At 39.5% G+C, this 25,506-nt stretch overlaps 1 protein-coding gene, 1 long non-coding RNA gene and 1 pseudogene across 3 annotated transcripts in view; 1 reads left to right on the top strand and 2 right to left on the bottom strand.

The window, feature by feature from the left end:
- LOC139439314 (uncharacterized) overlaps positions 1-14,884 on the bottom strand; it is an 86,772-nt gene extending 71,888 nt beyond the window's left edge. For both annotated transcript variants that reach the window (XR_011649257.1, XR_011649256.1), the window contains exons 1-2: positions 14,778-14,884; positions 8,512-8,576 (exon numbers count right to left, since the gene is read on the bottom strand). This is a non-coding gene — a long non-coding RNA (uncharacterized lncRNA). The remainder of the gene's footprint in view (positions 1-8,511; positions 8,577-14,777) is intronic.
- Positions 9,561-10,695, bottom strand: LOC101444721 (ATPase inhibitor, mitochondrial pseudogene; annotated as a pseudogene).
- SP3 (Sp3 transcription factor) overlaps positions 13,453-25,506 on the top strand; it is a 59,525-nt gene continuing 47,471 nt past the window's right edge. Inside the window, exons 1-4 of the mRNA XM_058300633.2 lie at positions 13,453-14,153; positions 14,741-14,871; positions 15,332-15,457; positions 23,229-24,588. Of these exons, the coding sequence (XP_058156616.1) occupies positions 14,147-14,153; positions 14,741-14,871; positions 15,332-15,457; positions 23,229-24,588 (1,624 nt within the window). The 5' untranslated portion in view covers positions 13,453-14,146. The remainder of the gene's footprint in view (positions 14,154-14,740; positions 14,872-15,331; positions 15,458-23,228; positions 24,589-25,506) is intronic.

The following is a 25,506-nucleotide window of genomic DNA, read 5'->3' on the forward strand; positions in this document are numbered from 1 at the left end:
GAGTTGTGTTGTCATCACCTCAGGCAATTTTAATACTTTCCCATTACTTCAAAAGGAAAAATCCAAAAGGTAATACCCCCCATTGTTGACCCTTAGAATTTTTATAGTATCTTCTTTGCCATTGCTGCAAAAAAATTATATTACTGTTACCTACAGTCCATGAATTGTTATACTCCGTTGAAGAAATAATAATTATTCTAGAGGGTATGAGTCTCTCATTGTGGTTTTGATTTGCATTTCCCTAATGGCTAATGATATTAAACATCTTTTCATGGGCTTATAGGCCATTTGTATATCTTCTTTGGAGAAATGTCTATTCAAGTCCTTAGACCCAGGGGTTCTTAATCTTCTCTGTTCCACGGACCCCTCTGCCAGTCAGGTAAAAATCATGGACCCCTTATTAAGTCCACACTATATTGTGGATTATTTAATAAATATATCACACCAGCACCAACATGTCCCCAGAAGAACAATTTTTTTTTGAATTTCATGGATCCCTTATTAAGAACACCTGCCTTAAACCAGTTTAAGAATTTGATGGTCTTCTTGTTGAGGTATAGGAGTTCTTTAAATATTCTGGAAAATAAAACCTTATCAGATGTATGATTTTCAAATATTTTCTCCCATTCTGTAGGTTGTTTTGTCTACTAGGTTAAAGTGAAGATTCTATGTATTTTTTCCCCTCCATTAAAAAATTAAGGTGTAATTCACATATAGTAAAACTCACCCTTTTAGGTACAGTTCTACCTATTTTTGCTGCTTTACTAGATTTTGACTATTGTAAGTCAAATGTTTTCTTCTTGATTATTTGTAGATGTTGGAATTCATCAGTAAAGATAGAGGTGACTTGAAAGACCTCATCTTTGACTATCTCTCAGTTACAATAAATGAAAACCCTAATGAAATTATTGTTCACTCTTAAAATATCCCTTTTCTCCTAAGTATAAGATTTAAAATTATTAAGTTTAACTCCCACGGAGGACAAGATATTAGTAAATTTTGTGGGAAATCAACCATTGGAAATAACAGAAAGTTAATGATTTAACTTAAAAAGAGTCAGCATGCTCTCTCCCTAATACCCGCTAAGCCCCCATCACAAAATGCCCATGTATAGAACTTGTCTTATTTCCTTGTGAATTTCCTGAAGTTCAACTCTGGTGGTACTTTCATATGGTGGGAATTCATGTGGAGTGTGCTCAGGAGGAGGATGAGAAAGCAGAGTGTGTAAAGGAAACCAGGAATCACACAGCACACTGGTATCACATCATGGATATAACAGCAGCACATTTCTTTCATCCAGGACGATTAGTCATGCAGATTCACCCAAGCCATAGCATCTCTTTAAGGCCCACAGCTCAGCACCTTCAAAAACATATGTATATGGTTGATATTCATCACACATAGCCTGTTATGGACTGAATTGTGTCCCCCTGAAAAAACATGTTCAGGTCCTAATTCCTTATCCTGCTGTGAATGTGAACTTGTTTGTAAATAGGACCTTTGAATATGTCAATTTTAGAATGTTTTCATTACTATTTGAGAGGAGGCCAAACTGGATTACGGTGGGACCTAATCTGATCTAACTGGTGTCTTTATAAGGATAGTAAATTTGGACATAGAGAGGTGAGTGAGAGAGTGAGAAAGTGAGAGAGAGTGAAAGCGAGAGAGAAAAAGAGCATGGGCATGCCATGTGTTGAGGCAGAGATTGGGTTATGTTGTTACAGGCCAAGGAACACCACTGGTTGGTGGCTACCCACCAGAAGCCAGGAGAGAGGCATGGAACAGATTCTCACCTTTAAGAATCAAGGCCCTGCTGATACCTTCATTTCAGATGTCTAGCCTCCAGAGCCCTGAGACAATAAATATTTGTTGTTTTAAAAAAGCGGTAGTCGGCATGTACTGTATTCAATTCCTATCTGCCTCAGTGATGTGAAATAACTTCTGGGTCTTATGACAAATATCAGCTGAGGGAAACTATGAACCAATTACTTGGACTTTGGGATAAAGCACCATGAAAGTATACTATAAAAACAACTAATTTAGAAGTTAGGTAAGGATGGTATAGGGATGAACTACATAAGTAGATTAACACTGACTTTGGCATCAAAGTGTGGCACAGTTTGGAATGGGTGGGTTACATAGCTCCAGGGATCAGTATTAGGACCAATTTTATTCATTTGATATGTCAGTGACTTGGAAGAAGGAACATGCAGTAAGCTTGTGATACAAAACCAGAGGGAGGGACATCAATACAAAGAAGGAATGAAATGACTTGAGTAGACTAGTAAAGTAAGCAGATAAAGTGGCTTATTCAATTCAATGTGGAGGATATAAGAAGTAGAAAGATTATCTCACAGTAATGTGAAATCAGGATGCTCAAAATAGAGTTAAAAAATAAAAACTCATGAGTAAATCAACATGCTAGAAAGAAAACAATTCAAATGCTACGAGACAATAATATTGACTCTAGAAATTAAATACCATACATTTTAAAATATACCAGACTATGGAACTAGCTTACTGAAGTATCTACAGTTAGAGTCAAAATAAGGACACTTGTTAAAGAGGATAAACTCTTAAATTATGGATGGTCTATCAAACTCTTAAATTAGGTATGGGTTCATCTAACTTATTATTTGTTATGCTTTATAATTTACATGCACATTGAACATATTCTTTTATATGTATCAAATGGTACATAAGAACATAAAATTAAAAATCTGAACCTTTATTTATGAAAGAATCCAAATTCATGGCTTATTGAAATCAATGAATCATTCAATTGATATTTGTCTTCTATTTGCTCATCATTACTGTACAACTCTTTCCTGACTTTCATTAAACATGACTTTTTGATAAAGCATAAAAACCTCACATTTTTCTTTAATATTTGAAATTCAGAATAAGTTAAATGTTGTAGATTAAAAAAATCTCAGTGGGACAAATAAAGAGTTTTTTTGTTTTCAAACTGTGCCTCTCTCCCTCCTTGAGAATCACTGCTCAAGAACTACAGAAAAAAGGTAAAAAAATCACACCTGTGCTGAAAATGATTATGATTTTAATTGGAGTGACAATGTTAATAGTCATGAATTAAGTGTAATATTGAAGGATACATACTCTAAGTATAATGGAAAGTCATTGACAAGGAAATTAATAATAGCTGGACATAACAGCTTTATGGAAAGGGGTTAAGGCTTGAACCAAAGAAGCTTAAAGGCTTTTTAGAATTTGCATGAGCACAGGGGAAAGAGAAGGGCAATCCCTGTGGCAGAACAAATAAGCACTTGCTTAGAGGGTAAAAGTGACTACATGTGGGGCAGCGAGAGGGAGGGAGAGAGATGCTGGCATGCATTAGATCATTAGAATCGCTGAAGGTTTTTGAGTAAGGTAAAGGAAGATTTGGAGGAGATGAAGAACAGAAAGGACCAGGAAAGTCTGGAGTCCCATCAAGGACTGCAGAAGTCCAGCCAGAGCAAAGCATGCTTTGATCTCCTTCAGATGGAGTTGGCCGAGCCTCAGGGATTTCTGACCTTGGCGGGCACTCCTTTGAAATGCATCTCGTGTAGTTTAGATTTTATTATTTCACACCTGTATTATTTGAACTTTATTCATTTATGTTTTGTTTCTTAACTGGGTTATAGGTAGGGGCCATGCCTACTACCTTGTCTTGCAGAACGAGGTTCAATAAATTTTGTGGTTTCAATAAATGGGTAGCTGAGAGATATTCTGAAGTAAAACTTGTGAGCACCTGGCAACTGGATGCCCATGGGCGAGGAAGGGGAGAGATGTGTCAAAGGTAATTTCATGTATAGGCACCTGAGAGAACAATGGCATCCCTGTCAAGCATGTTGGAAGGGAGAGGGGAGCTGGTTTTACAGAGAAAGGTATGACTTCAGCTTTGAACACTTTGAGTTTGAAGTGAAAGCGAGACATTCAAGAGGAATGTCCAGTGATTAAAAAATATGGTGCTGAAACACCGGTGACAGGAGACAACTAAAGATAAGACTTGAGATTAATGATTTCATAGATGAGGGCTGGAGTTGAGCATCCAGAGGAAGAGCTTCTAAAGTAAAGCTCAGGGAAACAGAAACTGAGCTTGAAGTAATGTTCATATTAAGGGGTAGAGGGAAGAAAAGACACTAAAGCTACAGTATCCAATATGGTAACCATTAGCCACTTGTGGTTATTTACATTTAAATTAATTAAAATGAAATATTAAAGAGTCCATTCTTCAGTTGCACTAGCCACATTTCCAGTGCTCAACAGTCACATGTGGTTAGTGGTTATTGTATTGAAGAGTGCAAACAGATTATCTCCATCATCGCAGATATTTCTATTGGATAACATTGCAAGGATACAGAGACATACTCTTTTAAAAGAAAACCAGAAAGGAGATGTTATTTCAAGGGAGGAGAGAGTTTTAAGGAAGGAATGTTTATAATGTTAAATGCTGAAAAGAGCTGGAAAAGGAATGAAAATCCAGGGGGGCAAATCCCTGGATTTGGAGATAAGGAAGTGTTTGGAGATCTTCAAGATAGCAATTTCAAGTAGTGTGGTGGGGACAGAAATTGGGTGAACAGGGAAACGGACTTTGGCCCAGTGGTTAGGGCGTCCATCTACCACATGGGAGGTCCGCGGTTCAAACCCCGGGCCTCCTTGACCCGTGTGGAGCTGGCCATGCGCAGTGCTGATGCGCGCAAGGAGTGCCGTGCCACGCAGGGGTGTCCCCGCGTGGGGGAGCCCCACGCGCAAGGAGTGCGCCCGTGAGGAGAGCAGCCCAGCGTGAAAAGAAAGAGCAGCCTGCTCAGGAATGGCGCCGCCCACACTTCCCGTGCCGCTGACGACAACAGTAGCGGACAAAGAAACAAGACGCAGCAAATAGACACCAAGAACAGACAACCAGGGGAGGGGGGGGAATTAAATAAATAAATAAATCTTTAAAAAAAAAAAAAAATTGGGTGAACACTCAGTTAGGAAGGCAGTAGGTAAAGAGAAAATTATTGAGATCTTGGACAAGAAAAGGGAGGAGAGAAAGAAGACAATGGCTAGAGAAAACCACAGACTGCTTTGGAGGGTTTTTAAAGATGGGAAGACTTGTGCATGTTTGAAGATAAATGGAAAGGTCTGTGAAGATGGTAAGGGTTCTTAACGCTATGTATGTATGCATGTATAGAATATAGTACACCTTGGTGCATTTTAAAACTTTATTTAAATGGTATTACACTGTATTTTTTTTTTGTAATTAGCTTTTTCCATTCAATATTTTTGAGATTTATCCATGATGATAGTCATGTCTCTTTTCATTTATTTTAAATTTCATTTAATGAAGATACTACAACTTATTTTGGATTATGTCTGTCTGTCTACCTACCTACCTACTTACCTACCTACCTACCTACCTATCTACAATCCATTCTCTTGATGGATTTTTAGGTGATTTCCAGTTTTTCATTATTAAAAACAATGCTGCAAAGAAAATTCTTTGAATGTTTCCCTTTGATCCCATGTGAGATTTTCTAGGCCTAGGACATATATTTAGGAGTGGTATTGCTGGATGTATTATCTTTCTGTCGCTGCCATAACAATGCAAATTTAGTGGCTTAAACAATGCAAATTTGTCATCATACAGTTCTGTAGGTCACAAGTCCGGCAATGGGTCTCACCAGGCTAAAATCAAGGTGTCAGCAGGGCTGCATTCCATTCTCTAGGCTCCAGGTAGGGTCCTTTTCCTTGCCTTTTCCAGCTCCTAGAGGCAGCCTGCATTTCTTGGCTCATAGCCCCCTTTTTTCATCTTCAAAGCCAGCAAAAGCAAGTTGAGTTCTTATGCTGTCATCACTCTAGTTTTCTCTCTTCTGATTCCCTCACTCCTTTTTTTTTTAAATTTAAACTTTTTATTTTGAAATAATTTCTAACTTAAAGAAGAGTTGCCAAAAATAATACAAATCCCATACAGAGAACTCCAACAATATCCCCCATCTAGATACCCAGATCCACCAATTTAAATATTTTGCTACATCTCCCTCCTTCCCTCCCTTCTTTCCTTTTCATATCTTTTCTAAGCATTTCAGAGTAGGTTGTATATATCATGCTCCTTGAACACTTAATATTTCCATGTACATTTCCTAAGAACAAAGATATTCACTTATGTAACTAACTTAAGATCAATTATGAGGAGCAGATGTGGCTCAAGCAGTTGGGTGCCTGCCTCCTACATGGGAGGTCCCACGTTTGGTTCCCGGTGCCTCCTAAAGAAGATGAACTGACACAACAGGCTGACAAACAAGCAGACAAAACGAGCAGATACAATGAGCAGGGAGTTGATGTGGTTCAAGCAGTTGGGCTCCCACCTCCCACACGGGACGTCCTAGGTTTGGTTCCTGATATCCCCTAAGGAAGACGAGCAGAGATGATGAGCAGAGATGGCAAGCAGACACAGCGAGCAGACAGAGAGAGCAGACAGATGAGGGAGCCATCTTAGGGTGGGGGATAAATAAATAAACTTTTAAAATAAAAATAACAGTTACGAAGCTCAAAAAATTTAACTTCGATATAAAATCTTAAGAGTCTATACTCTAGGGGGGTGGGGAGTGGGGTATATGGGAAACTCTTGGTTTTTTACGTAATGTTTTGTGAACTATATCTTTAAAAAAAGAAAATAAAAAATTTAAAAAAAGAACCTATACTCCAATTTTTCCCAATAATAGCCTTTTGGACATTCTTTCCTCCATTATTAGAGCCAGTCTGGGATCATGTATTGCCTTTAATTATTATTGTCTCTTCAATCTCTTTGAAACTGTGGAAACATACATGCAAAATGAACTTTCCCATCTCAACCACTCCCAAGCATCCAATCCAGTGGGATTAATTACACCCACTGTGTTGTGCTACCCTCATCATCATCCATTACTAGAACTTTCCTATCACTCCAAAGAGAAAAGCTACACCCATATGTATTTTTTTTTTTAAGATTTATTTTATTTATTTTTCTCCCCTTCTCCCCCTCCCCCAGTTGTCTGTCCTCTGCGTCCATTTTGCTGAATGTTCTTGTTTTTTTGTCCGCTTCTGTTGTTGTCAGCGGCACGGGAATCTGTGTTTCTTTTTTGTTGTTGTTGTTCCGTCATCTTGTTGTGTCAGCTCTCCGTGTGTGCGGCGCCATTCCTGGGCAGGCTGCACTTTCTTTTACACTGGGCAGTTCTCCTTATGGGGCGCACTCCTTGCGCGTGGGGCTCCCCTACGCAGGACACCCCTGCGTGGCAGGGCACTCCTTGCACGCATTAGCACTGCGCATGGGCCAGCTCCACATGGGTCCAGGAGGCCGGGGGTTTGAACCGAGGACCTCCCATGTGATAGATGGAGGCCCTAACCACTGGGCCAAGTCCGCTTCCTATACACCCATATATATTAGCTCTCATTTCTCCCTCTTCCCCTACTGTTGTAACCTGTACTCTATTTTCTGTTCCTATGAATTTGCATATTCTAGTTATTACATGTAAGTGGGATCATGCAATATTTGTCCCTTTGTTTCGGACTTATTTCACTTAACACAATGTCTTCAGGGTTCAACCATGTAGTAGCATGTATCAGAATGTCATTCCTTAGAGTTGAGTAATATTCCATTGTATGTATATATAGCCTTATCCATTTTTAAGGACCCTTAGGATTATATTGGGCCTGGATAATCCAGGATAATCTCCCTATTTTAAGGTCAGCTGACTAGAATCTCCATCCCATCTGGATCTTAATTCTGTTTTGCCACATAAAGTAATATATTCATTCATTCACAGGTTCCAGAGATTAGGATGAGGATATCTTTGGGAGGCCATTATTCTGCCCATCACACTGGGTAATTGGGTATGTGCAGCTAGACTTACTGGATATTGCTCTTTGAAGTGATTGTTTACTCATTCTTTCAGCAAACACTTATTGAATGCATACCATCTGCTGGGTGCTGTATTAGCCACTGGGGCTACAAAAATGAATAAAGAGGTTGCTGTCCTTAAGCAGCCTAACATAAATAGGAAAGCAAGTAAATCAGGCATTTGACACACACCTCTCCTTTCTATTTTTACTACCTTGTCTAGCCTAGCCAACAGCAATAACTCCCTAAAAGATGACCTCTCTTTTATACTGCTTCTTATCTCTCTTTCATACTGCTTCCAGAGACAGGTAGTTTCCTAAATTTGGCAGATCAATCCCTTCTAATAATCCTTCAGTGGTTCTGCCTTTACAATGAGAAAATAATATTACAGTAAAAAAGCTATGAAAATGAAATATTAAAAATAAAATTAATACATAGATGTATGTGTGTACATATGTGTGTTTATAATTATATTTCACTCTAGCTCTTGACTTGAAATGGACTGATGATATGCTGTAGTATTTGAACAATTTTAGGGAGAATTAGAAAAATTCTATTCCTTAAAGGCAAGAAAAACTGTTTTCAATATTTCCTATAGTTCTAGCCAACATTCTCCCTACCACTCATTCTCTCTTTTTCCCCCTTCTTCTTACCTTCTCTGGTTAGGTCTTGGCTCTGGTTAGCTCTCTTGGGACTAGTTGATGCACATATCTGGTTTCTATGATTAAAGGAAAGAAAAAAAATCCATTTTAAGGTAGAAATTGAATCATCAAATAAAGTATGACTATACTCTATGTTGAAGGTTGTTGCTCATCATTTAAGGACACCACATCTCACTAGCATCAGGTTACTTATTATCATTATTATTGTTTATTTAGTAAAGGCATTAAGCTAGCTTTTAAATATGCTAATTTGCAACCAAGAGAATTTCGAGCATTCCATATTCTTTTATGGAAGATTATTAAAAAGAGAATATTTAGCATTCTATATTCTTCTAAGACAGATTATTAACAAAGTATAAATACATAAACCTTATTTTCTGAGAAAATTGTGATGACTCAGAAATCCAATACCAGTTGACTAAGCATCCTAGATTTAATATGATGACTCTGGAAGTGTTGTGGATATTTAAAAGTTTTAGAATACCAAGGAATGTCATTGTCCTGGGCAAAGAGAATGGGATTCCCTTGAATTATAAGGACATCAGTTCTTTTGGTCCATAATAATATCATTGGTGTGGAGAGTGAATAAAAATGAGGTTCTAACTCATTTGGGGAAGGTGATCTTGAAAGAGGTTAACTATAATAAGGTCAAAGAAATTTTATCATACAGTATTTATCAGTCAATTTTAATTTTTTAGTCATCATTCATTTTCCCACAAGATAATTGTCTTGACAATCTATCTGTTTAATATTAATTAAACATCCACAATGTGTTAGGTATTGGCTAGAGCATTCAAAATATATGACCCCTAACACAAGGAGCTCACATACTAAGTAAGATTTGCTTTAAAAATGACCTTCCTCATTTTACCTACTTTACTGTGTCTTCTTTACTTTTTTTCTTTATTATACACTTACTGGGTAGATGACTTTCTTAAACTGATCATTTAAGACAATATATTGATTGAAGAGACTGATGCATTCAGGTCTGAATTCTGACTCTGCCATTTGAAAGTGACACTGGTCAAGTTATACAATCATTTTTTTTTTTTTTTTTTTTTACTGGTTGACAATTTATTATAATCTATTGGCAGCACACAGACCAATATTAATTAAACAATAACTATGCCCATTAGAAGTGGACAATGATTATGTAGCCATTCTCTTGTTAATGGTGTGCATTTAATCATCATAGTTTAGTTTCTTGATCTTCTGCTTGTGCCGCTCCATTTCTTTCTGCAGACGCTCAATCTCTTTCTTAGAATAAACGATCTCATCTTCATGGTGTTTCTTCAAGGCTGCCAGTTGTTTTCTGGTCTGCTCTCGGAAGTATCGCTCCTCTTCTGACGCCTCTCTTTTTCCGAAGGCCCCACCGGCCTCCCGAACTGAGCCAGCGCTTCCGTGGACTTGGTCTGACTGGTCCGAGCGGAAGCTTCGGCCTTGCATGGCCCTTACGCCCCACACGCCGAGCCGCATACGCGAACCCAAGGTCGAAACTGCCATTGCAGCTCTGTTGAGCCTTAGTTTCCTCACCTGTAAAATGATCAATCTATAACCCTCATCTAATAGGGTTTTGGATTAACTAAGGTTAAAGATGTGAAGGGCTTGGCACATAGTTAAAGCTCAAAAATGTTACTTCATGGCTTTTAAGTTATATTTTTGAGAAAGTAGGGGAGATATGAAATGTAAAGGGGATTAAGTTTACCTGGTCAATGTAAACTGGAATGTTTCTGAACTATGATAGTGAATATGTAGTGGAACAAACTGAAAGATTCTTGAAATTCAGAGTGAACATGTTAGAGATATAGGCGTGGGTAAAAAAGGTCACAAATCATAGAGGTTATGTTAAAGAGATGCTGATTTAGGTTTAACTGTACAAATGGTCACTTTTTTAGATAAAAAAAAAGGTTGATTTCATATGGTGTGCTTAATAGATGCTCAGGAAGGAAGAAAAGCAGAAGTAGGGACTGTGAAGGAAAGAGGATAGTTTTTAATGTAAGGTGTAAGGTGTTGTTGACTAGGGCTGTCACTGTTTTTAATAGAGAATGGCTAGGTTCTTGCAGATGTGGATCAAAAAATATTTAGTGACCTGTTCTCTTTGTAGAGAGAAAAGGATTAAAGATGAGTGAAAGATTCCATGCCAGTGGGTCTACAGAAGGCTTTGAGGCCCTTGACTTCCATCAAAATGTTTCCAAAGGATTTAAGAAAGCTTATAAAAATACATACAAAACCTCTTTTAGAATCTTTTTTTTTTAAGAGATAGCAGTGATTGAACCAGGGACCTTGTACACATGAAGCACATACTTAACCACTGAGCTATACCCACTCTGCCAAGATGTTTTTTAAAAGTGAGGAAATTGAGGATTAGGACAAATAAAGTGATAACTAGATCTCCTAATGTGATATAAACAGTGGCTGGCATAAAGCTTTCTCAAATCTATTTTTTTGGAAAGGAAAAAGTATAAATAATATTCAGAACTCTGCTTTCCTTCCTGTTAAACAATGGCAATTCTGGGTTCTTACATAATGTAGCAGTTGCCATTGAGTGGCTGCCCACTACTAAGAAAACAAATACCTTTTAATTAACATAAACTGTATTTCAAGATTTGATTATCATAGTGAAATAGCTAGGAAAATGTGTTCTTTTCAGAGATTATCTTAATTTCCAGTTGTCTTAAAATAATCTGTGACAATAACTCTTTGGAGGCTAATTATTTAGTAGCAATGCTTTTGGAATACCTATATTTTAAAAGTATTGAATAAAAAGCAGAAGTTATTTCTGATGGTTTCTCTTCTTCAGAAAGATTAGATGAAGTTTTTTTGCACTCTGTCAGAATGATCTACAGATCAAAAAACTTTGCAAACCATTTGTTCATATCATTTGTCAATTGGTATCAATGTGGAAATGAATTTAATTCCTTGGCTAAATATTTTGTTCTCTAAGGTAACTGGACTAATGCTTTTGCAGAAGGGTATGGAGATAGTATATTTTGACCGACCGATAAAACATATATCCCCTCTTCTGAAAATGTATTAAATATCCTTTCTAGAGGTTCTGAGAGGAGGCAGAAAGAAGAATGGGTATAAGACAGGACGTTGGAATTGTTCTGCAGGACAGCGTAATGATGGATACAAGCCATTATCCATTTTGTCAAAACCTTAAAATTGTGCAGTGTGAAGCGTAAACTATAATGTAAACTATAGACCATAGTTGTTAGCAACGCTTCCATATGTGTGTATCAATTGTAACAAATTTACCACAGTAGAGAAAGATGTTGTTAATGGAGAAAAGTGTGGGAGGGGGAGGGCTTAGGGTATACAGGAATCCCCATGTGTATATGTATATATTTTAATGTTTATATTTTTATTTTTTTTTAGGTACCTGGGCCTTGTATGCCGGAAGCTGAAGCTCAACCACTAAGCTATTATACATCGGTTCCTCTCCCCATCTATTTTCGATGTGCCTTTTATGTAATCTAAAGCTTTTTAAAAAATAAGACATTTCTATTAAAAACAAAAAAGGAAGTAAAGGGTAAATAAATATATAAATAAATATCCTTTCTTGGGTAAGAGCTACCCTCTATCCAAAATACAGGAAAGAACAAAGAGGAATAATACTGTTCTCTTCCCTCCCTTTCTCCTACTCCAATTGTTTTCATCTTTATATCATCCCTTTTCCTTTTGTTTTCTTCAAAAATCAGCTTATTCTGACATTTTGATTTTCCTTTATATTTTAAGTGTAAAATCTTTCTGTATTGTACATGCACCATACCATTGCTCAATTCAAGTTTTAAAGTGGTTCTTCTACTTAAATATAGGAGACCCAAAAGACTATTATTAGATTAACCCTATTGTTGGACTCAGAATTTCATGTCTTATTTATGCATATGGGCTCTTTTTAGGTCAATTCCCTAGAAATTCTATCTTTTGTGTAATTAAGAGCCGAGTCATCACACATCCTAACAGCATAGGTTCCTATGCTCCTAACATCCTACATGTACATCCTAGGATGTAACCATACATCCTAGGGGCAAAGGTTTCAAGTTTAAGTGCTTTAGAACTGGGACACAAAGGCAGACTCTCATAATAAATTAAAAACTTTTTTTAGTTAGTCCAAACAAAATCTAGTTCAAGTGCCTGGACTTCACAACCCAGTAGTCTCCCAAGGCATCCTCCCATCCCCCAGCACAACTTATCAGACAAAATATAAAAATATAATAATCACAGTAACTGGAACACTGCTTAAGACAGATTTCTTATAAAAGGGTATTAAGAACAGCGTTTCCAACTTTCATTTAACCTCTTCTTTTAAGCAACTAGATCCAAAGGTAACAGGCAGGAATGTCTTAGTTGGAAAAAAAAAAAAAAAGCATTTCCCTTGAGAATGATAGAAAGATATTAAGGATGCCAATGACCGAAGGAGGGTTAGGCTAACCCAATGAGACGAGATTTTAAATTAAAGTATAATTAAAATGTTCTCAGAAAAAAATGTACTTCGCTGAGATTCACTATTTAAAGTGTTGGTAATCATTGATGGGTTTCTTCAAGAGATATATTTGATTTGGTACCAAAAGAATTAAGACGTGGGGAATATGTTTGCGCAGCAAAATGATGTGACTGGATTTTGTTTTTTTTTTTTTAGGATTCTGCCCCATTGCATATGTAACACACTACACATGAAGTGAAAGCTCTGGTTTGGTGCACTGGCCAGAATTAAAGTTGTGTGCAGGGACAGGATGTTTTTGTTTTAAATGCCTATCTCCAGGGTATGTGAAAGTGGGAGTCTGGGAGCTCGGGGCGAAGGATGGGAACGAGATGGCTCAGGCTGTAAATCCGACAACTGCAAGTGTACAAGAGAAATCCTCCTCCAGCCTCGGAGGGGGTGTCTCCCCCAATACCAGCTCCCTCCCCCCGGGCTCGTGGGGCGGGTCTGGTTTGCTCAGTAGCAGCGGACGCAGCAGCAGCAGCCCCGGGGCTGAGCGGCGGCGGCCTCTTGGCAGCGTAGGGAAGCGGCAGCTCCGAGAGCGCGAGGCCCTGGGGAGATCTGGCCGCGGTTGCCGCCAGGATGAAGCGTCGAGCGGAGCTGGAGCCACCGGGGACAGATTCCCTCCCATGCTCAGCTCCCCCAAAACTTGGCGGGGCCTGTTCCGAGCGCCTGCGAGGTGGAAGAGGCTTGCGCCTCCGGCCTGGCAGCGGCAGCCGGCGAGCGAGGCGAGCACAGCGGGGTAACGGGCGAGCCGTAGCCGCTGTCGGAAACCTACACCTCCTCGGCCTCTCATTGTCTCTCCACTTCCACCCGGGGGGCAAACAGGAAGCGCGCCGCCTGCCCGAGAGACGGACGGGTTCCCAGGCCAATGAGCACACTCGACGGAAAGCGTGGCGGCAAATGAACGGGATGAAGAGGGGCGGGACTTCCGGGCGGGCTGTCACCCTCTTCCCCCCTTTTGGGCTGGAGGCTCCACCTTTTGTGTTTCCCGCACAGTCAATCAAAATAGGAAAAAAAATCCCCGGACCGCTCCGGCCGTGTCCACCGCCGCTTCCCGCATCCTCTCCCGCCGCCGCCGCCTTCGCTCCTCACCATGTGTAAGGCGGCGGGGAGCCCCGCCTGAGGTGCCCTAAACACACTATGACCGGTACGTAAAGCCGAGACAGCAACCTCTACTGTTGCCGCCGCTGCCGCCGACCACAGCTCGGGGCCGCCGCCGCCGGCTCCCGGCTCCCTGTGTGCGACCGAGTGTCTGTGAGAGACAGAAAGCCGCACTCCCCTCCGCCTCCCTTCCCTTCCCGCCAGCTACCGTCCACCCCTTAAGCCCCAGCCACGCCATCTCCCCGCTGGGCCCCCGGGCGGGCGGCCCGCCGGGAGCGCATCCCCCTGTGTGCGGACGCAGACGGCGGGCGGGCGTGTGTGACTGACGGTGCGAGAGGAGCGAGCGCGAGTGAGAGCGAGCGGCGCGAAGGGAAAGGGGAGGAGAGGAGAGGGGGCAGGGGCAGCGCGGGGAGGAGGAGGAGGAGGAGGGAAAGAGGAGGAGGAGGAGGGTTACAGCGGCGGGCGGGGGCAGCAGCAGGAGGGGAGGAGGGAGCCGCCGCCGCCGCCGCCGGGGGGCGGGTGGGGGAGGGGAAGGGGACTCGGCCCGGGCTTTGGGAGTAATTTCGCCTCGGCCCGTGGGCCCCCTCCCTCTCCTCCCCCCTTCCTCCCCCTCCCCCCGCGCTGTGCCTGCAGCTCCCGAAAAGCCCGTGAAACAAGAGGAAATGGCTGCCTTGGACGTGGACAGCGGTGGCGGCGGCCACGGCGAGTATCTGCAGCAGCAGCAGCAGCACGGAAACGGCGCGGTGGCGGCGGCGGCGGCCCAGGTGAGGAGCGGCGGAGTCCCGGCCCGGCTCCCCCCTCGCGCCGCTTTCTCCTCCCCTCGCCTCTCCCCTCCCTCCTCGCCTCCCTCCTCCCCTCCCCCCGCCCCGGGAGCTGCCCGCCGGAGGCGCCAACGCTCCCGACCCCGCCCGCGCTCCCCCCGCCCGGCGCCTTTTTGTGTGTGTGTGTGCGTGTGTGTGCGCGCGCGAGGGAGTGCAGCCTCCCGGGGCTGGGTTCCGGGCGGAAGGTGGAGGCCCGCCGCCCGCCTTCCCGCGGACGCTGGTGCTGGTGCGTGCGAGCCGCAGGACGCGGGCCCGGGTCGCGGAGGGGAGCGGGAGCGCGGGCTGGCGCTCGCCCGGGCGCAGCCTGCGAGGACCGAGGCGCACTTCCTGTGCGAGCGGCGGCCGGGCCCTAACCGCCACCCCCTCCCCTGTCTCTCTCTCTGAACCCGCCCACCGGGGGTAGGACACTCAGCCGTCACCGCTCGCTCTGCTGGCCGCTACCTGCAGCAAGATAGGGCCGCCATCGCCGGGCGACGACGAGGAGGAGGCTGCCGCCGCAGCCGGGGCCCCCGCCGCCGCAGCGGGAGCGGTAAGTCCCGCGCGCGCGGCCCGCCCCGGCGAGGCCCTGCGCCCGCCATCCCGGGCCTGCGGCGCGCCCGCCCAAAAGGCCTTCTCCGCGCCCGGGGCTCTCCCGGGCAGGCGCATCGTGTTGTCGGGGCGCCCTTTTCAGCCCTTTCGCCTGTCGGTTTAGATCCGAAACCAGCTCAGGCCTTCTCTAAATTGTCACCGCGGCACCTCGCTCAAAATTCACTACAAAATGAAGCCTGAGAGGGCGGGGGTGGAGGACTCCAAAATGGATGTTTGAGCAATTCATATTAGTGCTGAAAACAACTTCTCTGAACACTACAACATTTTCAAGCACGGCCTATCGGCCATAGTATCAACTACAGACGCGAGTTTTTAGTTTTTTTGAACCTGGATCTTTTTCTGTTGGAAGTTATTAGAGCTTATTATTCAGTGCTTAAGTCCACCAGAAATACTAGAATGGAGGCTTACTCTTTGAATTACCCTATTGTATGCAAGAGTGAACCCTTTTTGAGAGCGTTTTAGTGGCTATTCAACATTGTTGTGTTTTGGGTTTTGCAGACGACTAAAATTTGCAATAATTTTTTAATGAATGGATTAAGTGAAACATTTACTTAGGGACAGTTGAATTCATCTAGGTATTTGGCTTTTGAAATTGAATGTGAATGCCAATGTTTCAACCAAAAAGTACATGTAAGGAATTGTGTTTACGTGTATGCTAATACATGAGATACTTAAGAGTTGAGTTTATTTGGCAAAGCTGTATTTTAATTTTTTTATGTCTTGTAGGATGTGATGGGATTCTTTTTGTAGTGTTTTTAGAGTGTCTGTTGCAAAGGGAGGAACAGGCCAGTGTGATAAAAGGGTTAAATACAGATTAGCTAGAAACAGTCGTTAGGCTGTTTATTGTGAATTTCATATTTGTTTGAATTGTTCGATTAGTTTAACGGGTAGATGTGCCCGCCTATTAAAACTTTTGAAACCCATTCATTTTTTCTTTACTTAGGTGGATTATAAGAATTGATTGTATAGTAATGTTTGGATTGGTTATTGTAGGTAACAAAGTTGGTTGGACATTTGGTATATTCTGCAGCAAAGGCAATACAAGTTAAGCTGTGTTATACTAAACTTAAGTCGTGTTAAATATTATATTTGTAATTTTAGTGCCTGCTTAACAGGTGAACAGTTGTAAGGCCTTAAAAGTATGGTTTTAGATATGTTGCTTTTGTAAACCGATTAATAAAATGTAAAAGCATAAAATTACATTTGTGAGAGAGGAAATGTTAATTTAAAAATGGTAAACTTTATTTTATGAACTGTAGTCCTCCAGTCCCACAATGCAAAAACAGATCAATTGTTATCCTAGAAAACCACTGCATAAGTAAAATTGCAAAGTAGATTACTTGTACTTACACGTTTTTGTATTTAAAAATGGAACAAAATATTTCTCAAAGTTGAAGCTTCCCAGGTTTAGTTATCAGCGCACAGATGGAGGGAGGGATGGGGGAGGAGCAAAAGTGAAGGAGGAAGTTTTGTGTGAAAAATATGGGTATGTACATATATATGTGAATCTTAGCCCTGGGAATGGAATCCTGTGTCTCACCATAGCCACCTGTGGCCATCTACTTGTAGGGAAGTTGTTTCCATACCTTTGCCTCACTCAACCCTAAGGTAACTGTTCTGGGCTGCCAAATCACTACTGACACATTTCCCGCCAGATGAACATAAACTAGAATCAGTCCAAACAGTTTTTTCTTTATATGTTTGGGATTATGTGCATTTAAAATTTTCACTTTTGAATAAAATTGGTAAGACTGACTTGGAAATGTTTGTCTTAGCAAATAGAGAAATTGGTTTCCTAGTTCAAAAGTGTTTTCAGACATTAACATCTCAGGAAATTAAAGTGGTATAAATTTAGGTGCTTTTTTTTTTCCCATTTGAAAATATGCTTAGATAATCTCTTAATTACTCAAATTACTGGGAATCATGAGAGGTTTATAGTGAGCTTTTCTGTAGTTGTGTTTTTTAAAAATAACCTTTTTGTTTTGGAAGGATTTTAGATTTACAGTTAAGTTGCAGAGGTGCTACTGAGAGCTCCTTTGTACCCTTCACCCAGCTTCCCCTTAATGTTAACATAGCCATAGTACATTTGTCAAAACGGGGAAATTAATATTGGTATGATATTATTAACTAAATTATAGACTTTATTTGGATTTTACCAGGTTTTCCACTAACGCCCTTTTTCTATTCCAGGATCCAGTTCAGGACACCACATTGCATTTAGTATTGTGTTCATAATCAAGTGGAAATATACACATAGAATTCAACTTTATGCCAACCTAGTTTGGGATTTGAAGACTAAAAGGACCTTGAAAAGCCAGTTGGCTGCCCCAGAGATTAGCTTTAACCCCAATTTGGGATTTGGAATTTGTTATAATATGGATTCATCTTGGAGTCTAAGAGTCTTCGTTTACTCTATGTAAGACTGCAGAGGGTCTAATCACAGTTTTACCTATAATATGGTCCCACAACATGGACACCCCTCATTGGTTTGGTAGCAAGTTTCCTTTGTACTTTTCTTACTAAAAATTGTGTGATTAATTTTAGTAATAAATCAGAAAGTAGAAAAAGTAGACCTTTACGTAAGTATTAGCTTATTTAAAAAAATGTCATTACTTGAAGATGTACACTATCATTGTGACTAATTCGTTGGCTGTTTTTATTTGAAGACTCTTTGAATTCTATTAGTATTTCTTGAACATTTTAAGAAACTTGAGTGTTTGCCTAAGCTTGGTTCTTAGCTTATTTCCACCTTAGCTTCACACTTGTTCTTGTTTTCAGTTATACTTTCTTTGCCCGATGCTGTCTTTCAAAAAGTTGTTTGCGGAAACTGAGAAGTTAATAATCATTTCCGAATACTGTGTAGGAAGTCGTGTGAACTTTTTCCTTTTTCCACAGGTATTATTTGAGAAGATAGCCTCTTTTTCTTTTCTCCCAACTCCTTTCCCCTCACCAATAATGGCGAATGCCCTTGCAGAGAATTGCTACAGCAACTGCTTGTGCTACCCCAGGGTTCTTTTTAACGTGACTGTGTGTAATATATATGTACAGGGAGACTTAGAATGCCTTCAGTTACCACTTTTTATAGTAATACCAACTTAATGTGTGGGTTTTTTTTTCTGGGGGGGGGCGTTGTTAGTCCAGGAAGACTATTGGGTACTGAAACAGGTGGATTTTTCTTTTTGCTTATACACAGGGTTATCATGCTTGCAACCTTTTGTTTCTAGGCTTATGTAGCAAACCATTCTTACAGTAATAAAATAAAATAAAATATTAGTTCTTGCCTGATTTATGTACCTTTCTTTGTTTTTGTAGTGTTCCAATAACCTAGCTTCAAACATTTTTGACTTCTTCCTCTTTTTCTTTTTAGTTTTCTAATTTATCCCTTTTTCATTTGGTATTTAATGTAGTTTATTTCTTTTGGTGGTATGGTGCTGATGAATTTCTTTTACAAATTGGCTTAATAGGTAGGCTTTGCAATTCAAAATATTTGGGGTTTATTCAGTTTGGGATTATGGAAATAAATAGGTTAAAAATTGATTTAGTGTTTCTTATAAGAAGGCCCTAATGCCTCAAAGTCAGTTTTATTGATCTGTTTTATCATATTATTGCAATTATTTAAAAACATTTTAAAACTATTCATTAAGTAAGTACTTATCTTATTTTGTGCCAGGAATTGTACTAGGCATTTACTTGATGGATGTTTTTCAACTGTTACCATGATCTTCGTGCTAATAGTACTACCTAGGATTGCATAGTGCTTTACAGTTTATAAAGCTTAAAACTTTCTTTTGATATTTAAAAAATGAGCCCATAAGGTGATATTTTCCTCCATTTTCAACATGAAGACGTTGAGACTTGCTCCAAGCCACACACCATTCTAGCTACGTGTAGAAGTCAGTTGAGTTCCTTTCCAATATAACATACTTAACGCACCCCACCCCTCCTCTCCCCCTGCATAGTTTCAGCTTAAATCATGAAAGTCTCATAGTTTTCTGATTCAGTGGTTTTTAAGTTACATTTAAGAAATCTAATATATAGCAATTTTAAAAATTGAAAATTTAAGGTATAAAAGGAATCGTTTTCCTTGCCCAAGTTTTTTTCTTAAAATAATTTCCTGGTTTTTTTCCAAGCTTTTGCTTTATAGATAATTTTATAAATGCTTTGTTCAGTATTTATAATTTTGTCCTAAGTTTGGGGATTTTCCTTCAGTTAATGGCCTCATTGCTAGGAAAAAAGGATTGATTTTTGTTTAGCTTCTGGAGAGGGAATGACTTGGACAGTGTTTACTCAGATTTGTCATTTGAGAAGTTGTATTTTCAAGGAATCTCTTCATTAGAAAGCTGATTACTGAAGGTTGAATATTTAATCTGTCTTTATTACTGTTTTATAAAAATCTTCTGGGATATCATAAATTTGACCTTTTTTTCTTTTCTTTTAAGGAGGTACCGGGGATTGAACCAGAACCTTGTACATGGGAAGCAGGCATTCAACCACTGAGTTACACTGTTCCCAGGCTTTTTTTTTTTTTTAAAGGGAGAAAAAGGAACAAAATGCTAGTATTGTAAAATTAGTTTGTGTTTGAGGTACTGTACTCTTTGTTATAAGTTGAGTAATTGTAAATTTAAATCTGGTCAGAGAAAGTTCAACAGTTGATTCTCTAGTACTTTAGTAAGTTCATTTTCCAGTATCTTCGTAAAACAGATTGGATTTTAGACAGGTTTTAGTATAAAGTATAGACTTAAGTATATTAAAATGTCAAGAGACTGAAATGAAACGTGAATTGTTACTGTAGTGTTGGGAAAGGTGGCTTAAGCTTGTAATTTCTATACCAGAAGTTGAAGAATGATACGTGACTTTAAAATCTGGTGCTTGATTTTATAATTTCAGTGTTTTTATTTAAAAGGCACATCACTATTTTAAAATAAGATCTGGTCTAGACATATTTCTTTTGGGTCTTACAGTTTCTCTGCCTTTAGTTTCTTCTACCTTGTAATCTCCTTTTTATTGGACCTTAGGTTATCTTTATGAAATACAGATCTGATTACACCACTCACTTGCTCAAAGACCTTTTATAGCTTTCATTCACTATCTGCAGGATAAAGTCCAAACTCCTTAATAGGATCTATGAAGCCATTTTCAGTCCCTGATAAAGATGTCTGGTCATGTTCCACATTACTCTATGAATTTGAGCCTTTTCTGGATCCTCTCTTGAATTGCAAACTACTTACTATTCTTTAGGGTTTCTTTTTGTATGTAACTATATTGTTTATATACCTTTATCAACACCTCTGTTTGTCTATCATTATTTTCTAACTGCCCACAGTGAAATCTTCTATTTTCTCAGAGTATTTCAAATATGTCTTCTGAGAAGTATTTTTCCCCCCCTATTATTCTATGTTTCCACATAGTGTTTTGATCATATGGCTGGTGTACATCGCTTAAAAAAAAAAATTCTTTAAAACTTTCTATATTCAAAGAAACGTTAGATTGTGTAAATTTTATGTTAAAAATAAAAGGGATTCCCACATGCCCCCCTCCCCCACTTTTCCACACCAACAGCATCTTTCATTAGTGTGGCACATCTGCCACAATTGATGAACACACATTAAAGCTTTGGTACCATGGACTATAGATTACATTATGGTTTGTACTCTGCCTCACACAGTTTTATAGGTTATGTCAAAATGTATAATGGCCTGTATCCGTCATTGCAGTGTCATGCAGGACAATTCCAATGTCCCAAAAATGCCCCCATGCTTCACCCATTCTTCTCTCTCCCACAAAATCTCTAGTGGCCACCACCTTCACATCAATGATAAAATTTCTTCCATTGCCAGAATAATGATGTCTATAATAGAAAAATAAGTCTACTTTAGTCCATTGTTCACTCCCCAGTCTTGAGGATTTTGGGATGGTGATATACATCACTTTTCACTTTGTATTAGCACGTGCGTGTCTGCGTAGATAAATTGTGAACTATTTGAAGATAGGGATTATGTATTTCCATGGGCTTACTCATGTTTGTTTAACCTTGGCAGATAATGTTCAGATGTTTAAATTGAGTCATTAAACTGGTGTATCAGTTGATATATATATACTTTTCAACCATGGGTCTACATGAAAACAAGGCAATGAATTTCTTTAAGAAACTTTCAATATCTTTTGTTTCCATAGTATTTGCTTAAATTTATGGAATAGTTAATGTTGGGGGACCAGTGTTTGGCTTAACTACTTTTAATGTCCCAGACCCCTTTGAGAGTATAAGGAAACTGTAGGTCATCTTCTCTCAAATTGCATGCCCCCTAAAAGTTGGTATGCTATTTTAAAGTATTCTCAGATTCCTTGAGTCCTCATCATGGATCCTAGGTTCAAAATTCTGGGCTAGATGTGCTGACATTCTCATTGTCTAGTTTATATGAGTTACAGGTAATCATAGATAGGTCTAGAAGGAAGTGGGATAGTGTTGGCTTTATTTTGATGTGGTCTCATTCATATAGGATATCATTCCCCATGTATTTCATCCCTTTCTTAGTGGGAAACAAGTACGGTTTAGTGGCCGATAGTCTGGATTCTGGAATCAGACTTGTCCTAGTTTTATATCCTGTCTTGGCCATTTCATTTGCTATCTGTGTGATCTTGTCCTCGGTTTTCTCATCTTTGAGATGAGACTTAATAGCAACTACCTCATGAATTTTTGTAAGGAGTAAATATTGTAATCTTATAAACTGCTACTACAGTACTTGGCATGTAAAAGAAAAACACAAATACTGAATATTACTGCTATGATTTCCATTTTAAAAATTACCTTTTTGATATCAGCATGTATACTTTCATTGCTTTCTGCTTTCCTACCTGGTCTAATCCATAAAATATTGGGGTGGTACCTGAGATTCTATCAGGTAATACTTCTGGCATTTTGCCGCAAACTTAAAGTAGAATAGTAGGTAAAGTCACAGACTATTCTCTAGCCTTTAGATTCTAGAAAAACCTCTCAGATGTGGCTACTTTGCTGTGTGATCTCATAGGACGAAAACATTTCCTTATGAAATTATTTTAAATTCTCATTTTTTCTAGTAGTTTGTGGGAAAAGTAAAGGGTCTTTGGTGGCTTGCTAATGGAATAGCCTTATCTATGAGTTTACTCGTAGAGTAAATTAGTTTTCATGATTAGATTTAAAGTTTATAGCATTTACATATAATTTATTTTGTAATTTGGTTGACTAGATAACACTGCACTAATAAAGATTCTTTTTTATATGCAAATACAATGCACTTAATTTAATGCTGTATTTTACTGGGCTGTATTGCTTTTTGAACTCTTCCCTGTAATTGAGGTATACATTTAGTTTGAGTGCTTCCATAATCTTTAATAGCTATCTCTACTTTTATTTATTTTTAACCGAAAAGCATTGGAAATCATCTGTGAGAGATTAAAAGATTGGTTTCTGATTGTACACAGACTGTTCTGGTTGAGATCCGTCCCCCTTCCCAGGCCAAATAAGATTTATATGGGTTAGCTTTGCAATAACTAACACAACTGGAAGTGATAATGTAGTTTATAAATTACTGCTTCTGCAATTGAAATCCTGTGTTATTAAGATACTTTTTATTTTCAGGTGGTAGGATTTATTCCAATATTTAGAGGTTTCTTTTAAGATTCATTTAAATACACCAATAGTATATCACGTAACTGTTTTTGTTTTCTTCCTCCAGACAGGTGATTTGGCTTCTGCACAGTTAGGAGGAGCACCAAACCGATGGGAGGTTTTGTCAGCCACACCTACAACTATAAAAGATGAAGCTGGTAATCTAGTACAGATCCCAAGTGCTGCTACTACGAGTGGGCAGTATGTCCTTCCCCTTCAGAATTTGCAGAATCAACAAATATTTTCTGTTGCACCAGGATCAGATTCATCAAATGGTACAGTGTCTAATGTTCAATATCAAGTAATACCACAGATTCAGTCAGCAGATGGTCAGCAGGTACAGATTGGTTTTACGGGCTCTTCAGATAATGGGGGTATAAATCAAGAAAGTGGTCAAATTCAGATCATTCCTGGCTCTAATCAAACCTTACTTGCCTCTGGAACACCTCCTGCTAATATCCAGAATCTTATACCACAGACTGGTCAAGTCCAGGTTCAGGGAGTTGCAATTGGTGGTTCATCTTTTCCTGGCCAAACCCAAGTTGTTGCTAATGTGCCTCTTGGTCTGCCAGGAAATATTACCTTTGTACCAATCAATAGTGTCGATCTAGATTCTTTGGGACTCTCGGGCAGTTCTCAGACAATGACTGCAGGCATTAATGCCGATGGACATTTGATAAACACAGGACAAGCAATGGATAGTTCAGACAATTCAGAAAGGACTGGTGAGCGGGTTTCTCCTGATATTAATGAAACAAATACTGATACAGATTTATTTGTGCCAACGTCCTCTTCATCACAGTTGCCTGTAACCATAGATAGTACAGGTATATTACAACAAAATACAAATAACTTGACCACTTCTAGTGGACAAGTGCATTCTTCAGATCTTCAGGGAAATTATATCCAGTCGCCTGTTTCAGAGGAGACACAGGCTCAGAATATTCAGGTTTCTACGGCACAGCCTGTTGTACAACATCTACAACTTCAAGAGTCTCAGCAGCCAACCAGTCAAGCCCAAATTGTGCAAGGTATTACACCACAGACAATCCATGGTGTGCAAGCCAGTGGTCAAAATATATCACAACAGGCTTTGCAAAATCTTCAGTTGCACCTGAATCCTGGAACCTTTTTAATTCAGGCACAGACAGTGACCCCTTCTGGACAGATAACTTGGCAAACATTTCAAGTACAAGGAGTCCAGAACTTGCAGAATTTGCAAATACAGAATACTGCTGCCCAACAAATAACTTTGACACCTGTTCAGACACTCACACTTGGTCAAGTTGCAGCAGGTGGAGCCTTGACTTCAACTCCAGTTAGTCTAAGCACTGGTCAGTTGCCAAATCTACAGACAGTTACAGTGAATTCTATAGATTCTACTGGTATACAGCTACATCCAGGAGAAAATGCTGACAGTCCTGCAGGTATGTCTGTTTTAACATATTTGTTATAAAAACACAAATTGTGAGACATAAGTCATGTCACACCATAGATAAGTTCTCAGTGGTTAATTTGTAGGGAAATTTTTATTTTTAAATGTTAATCTGCATTTGGCTGTTTTTAGAAGTGATGATAGATTTCTCTGTTTTTATGGAAGTGGACAAATTTTTTCCAACTTGTTCTCTATTGAAAGTTTGTAAATTTTGAGGTTAAAGTCTCATTTCTCTATTACAGCAATTACATTTGCAGTTTCCATCTCCCCATCAATTTTATATTTGTGTTCACATTTCATTAGTATTGCCCAGCATTACAAAATATTTATTTGACACGGTGTCTTGGTTGGCCTGGGTGTGATATATGTGAAACATTTACTGTATTTTATTTGGTTTGGAAATCAAGATGGCATACTGAAAACATGGTACTGAGAGTAAGGATCTCCCTATGCTGTCTTAGCCACTAGCTAGATGTGTGATTTTGGCCAAGTCATTTTTCCTCTTATGACCTCATTTTCCTCCTCATGTAAAATGGGGTTTTTGGGCACAGTAACTATTTCTAAGAGTTTCTTCCACACCTATAATTCTTTGATTCTGTAGTAGTTTATTCTTCTTCGTGTGTAGTTATTAAACTTAGTCATGCCAGAAATATTGATAGTATGGGTAGAAATTTCAAAAGTCTCCTGTTTGCAAGAATTAAGTAATACAGTTTGAAAAGATGTAATGTCATTATTATCCTAGTAGTGGTATTCATCTAGATAATATTTTATTGAATATTTTGTTGTACATGAATTCCTGAATGTCATTGCTTTCACTATTCTACTTAGTATTTAGGTTTTTGTGGAGTTTAGAGTCACTGACTCCACTAAGTCAGTGACTCTAAACTTTTAAATTGGAGCACTTGAGTTT

This window comes from Dasypus novemcinctus, chromosome 7 (assembly GCF_030445035.2).
Source record: "Dasypus novemcinctus isolate mDasNov1 chromosome 7, mDasNov1.1.hap2, whole genome shotgun sequence".
Classification (NCBI taxonomy): domain Eukaryota; kingdom Metazoa; phylum Chordata; class Mammalia; order Cingulata; family Dasypodidae; genus Dasypus; species Dasypus novemcinctus.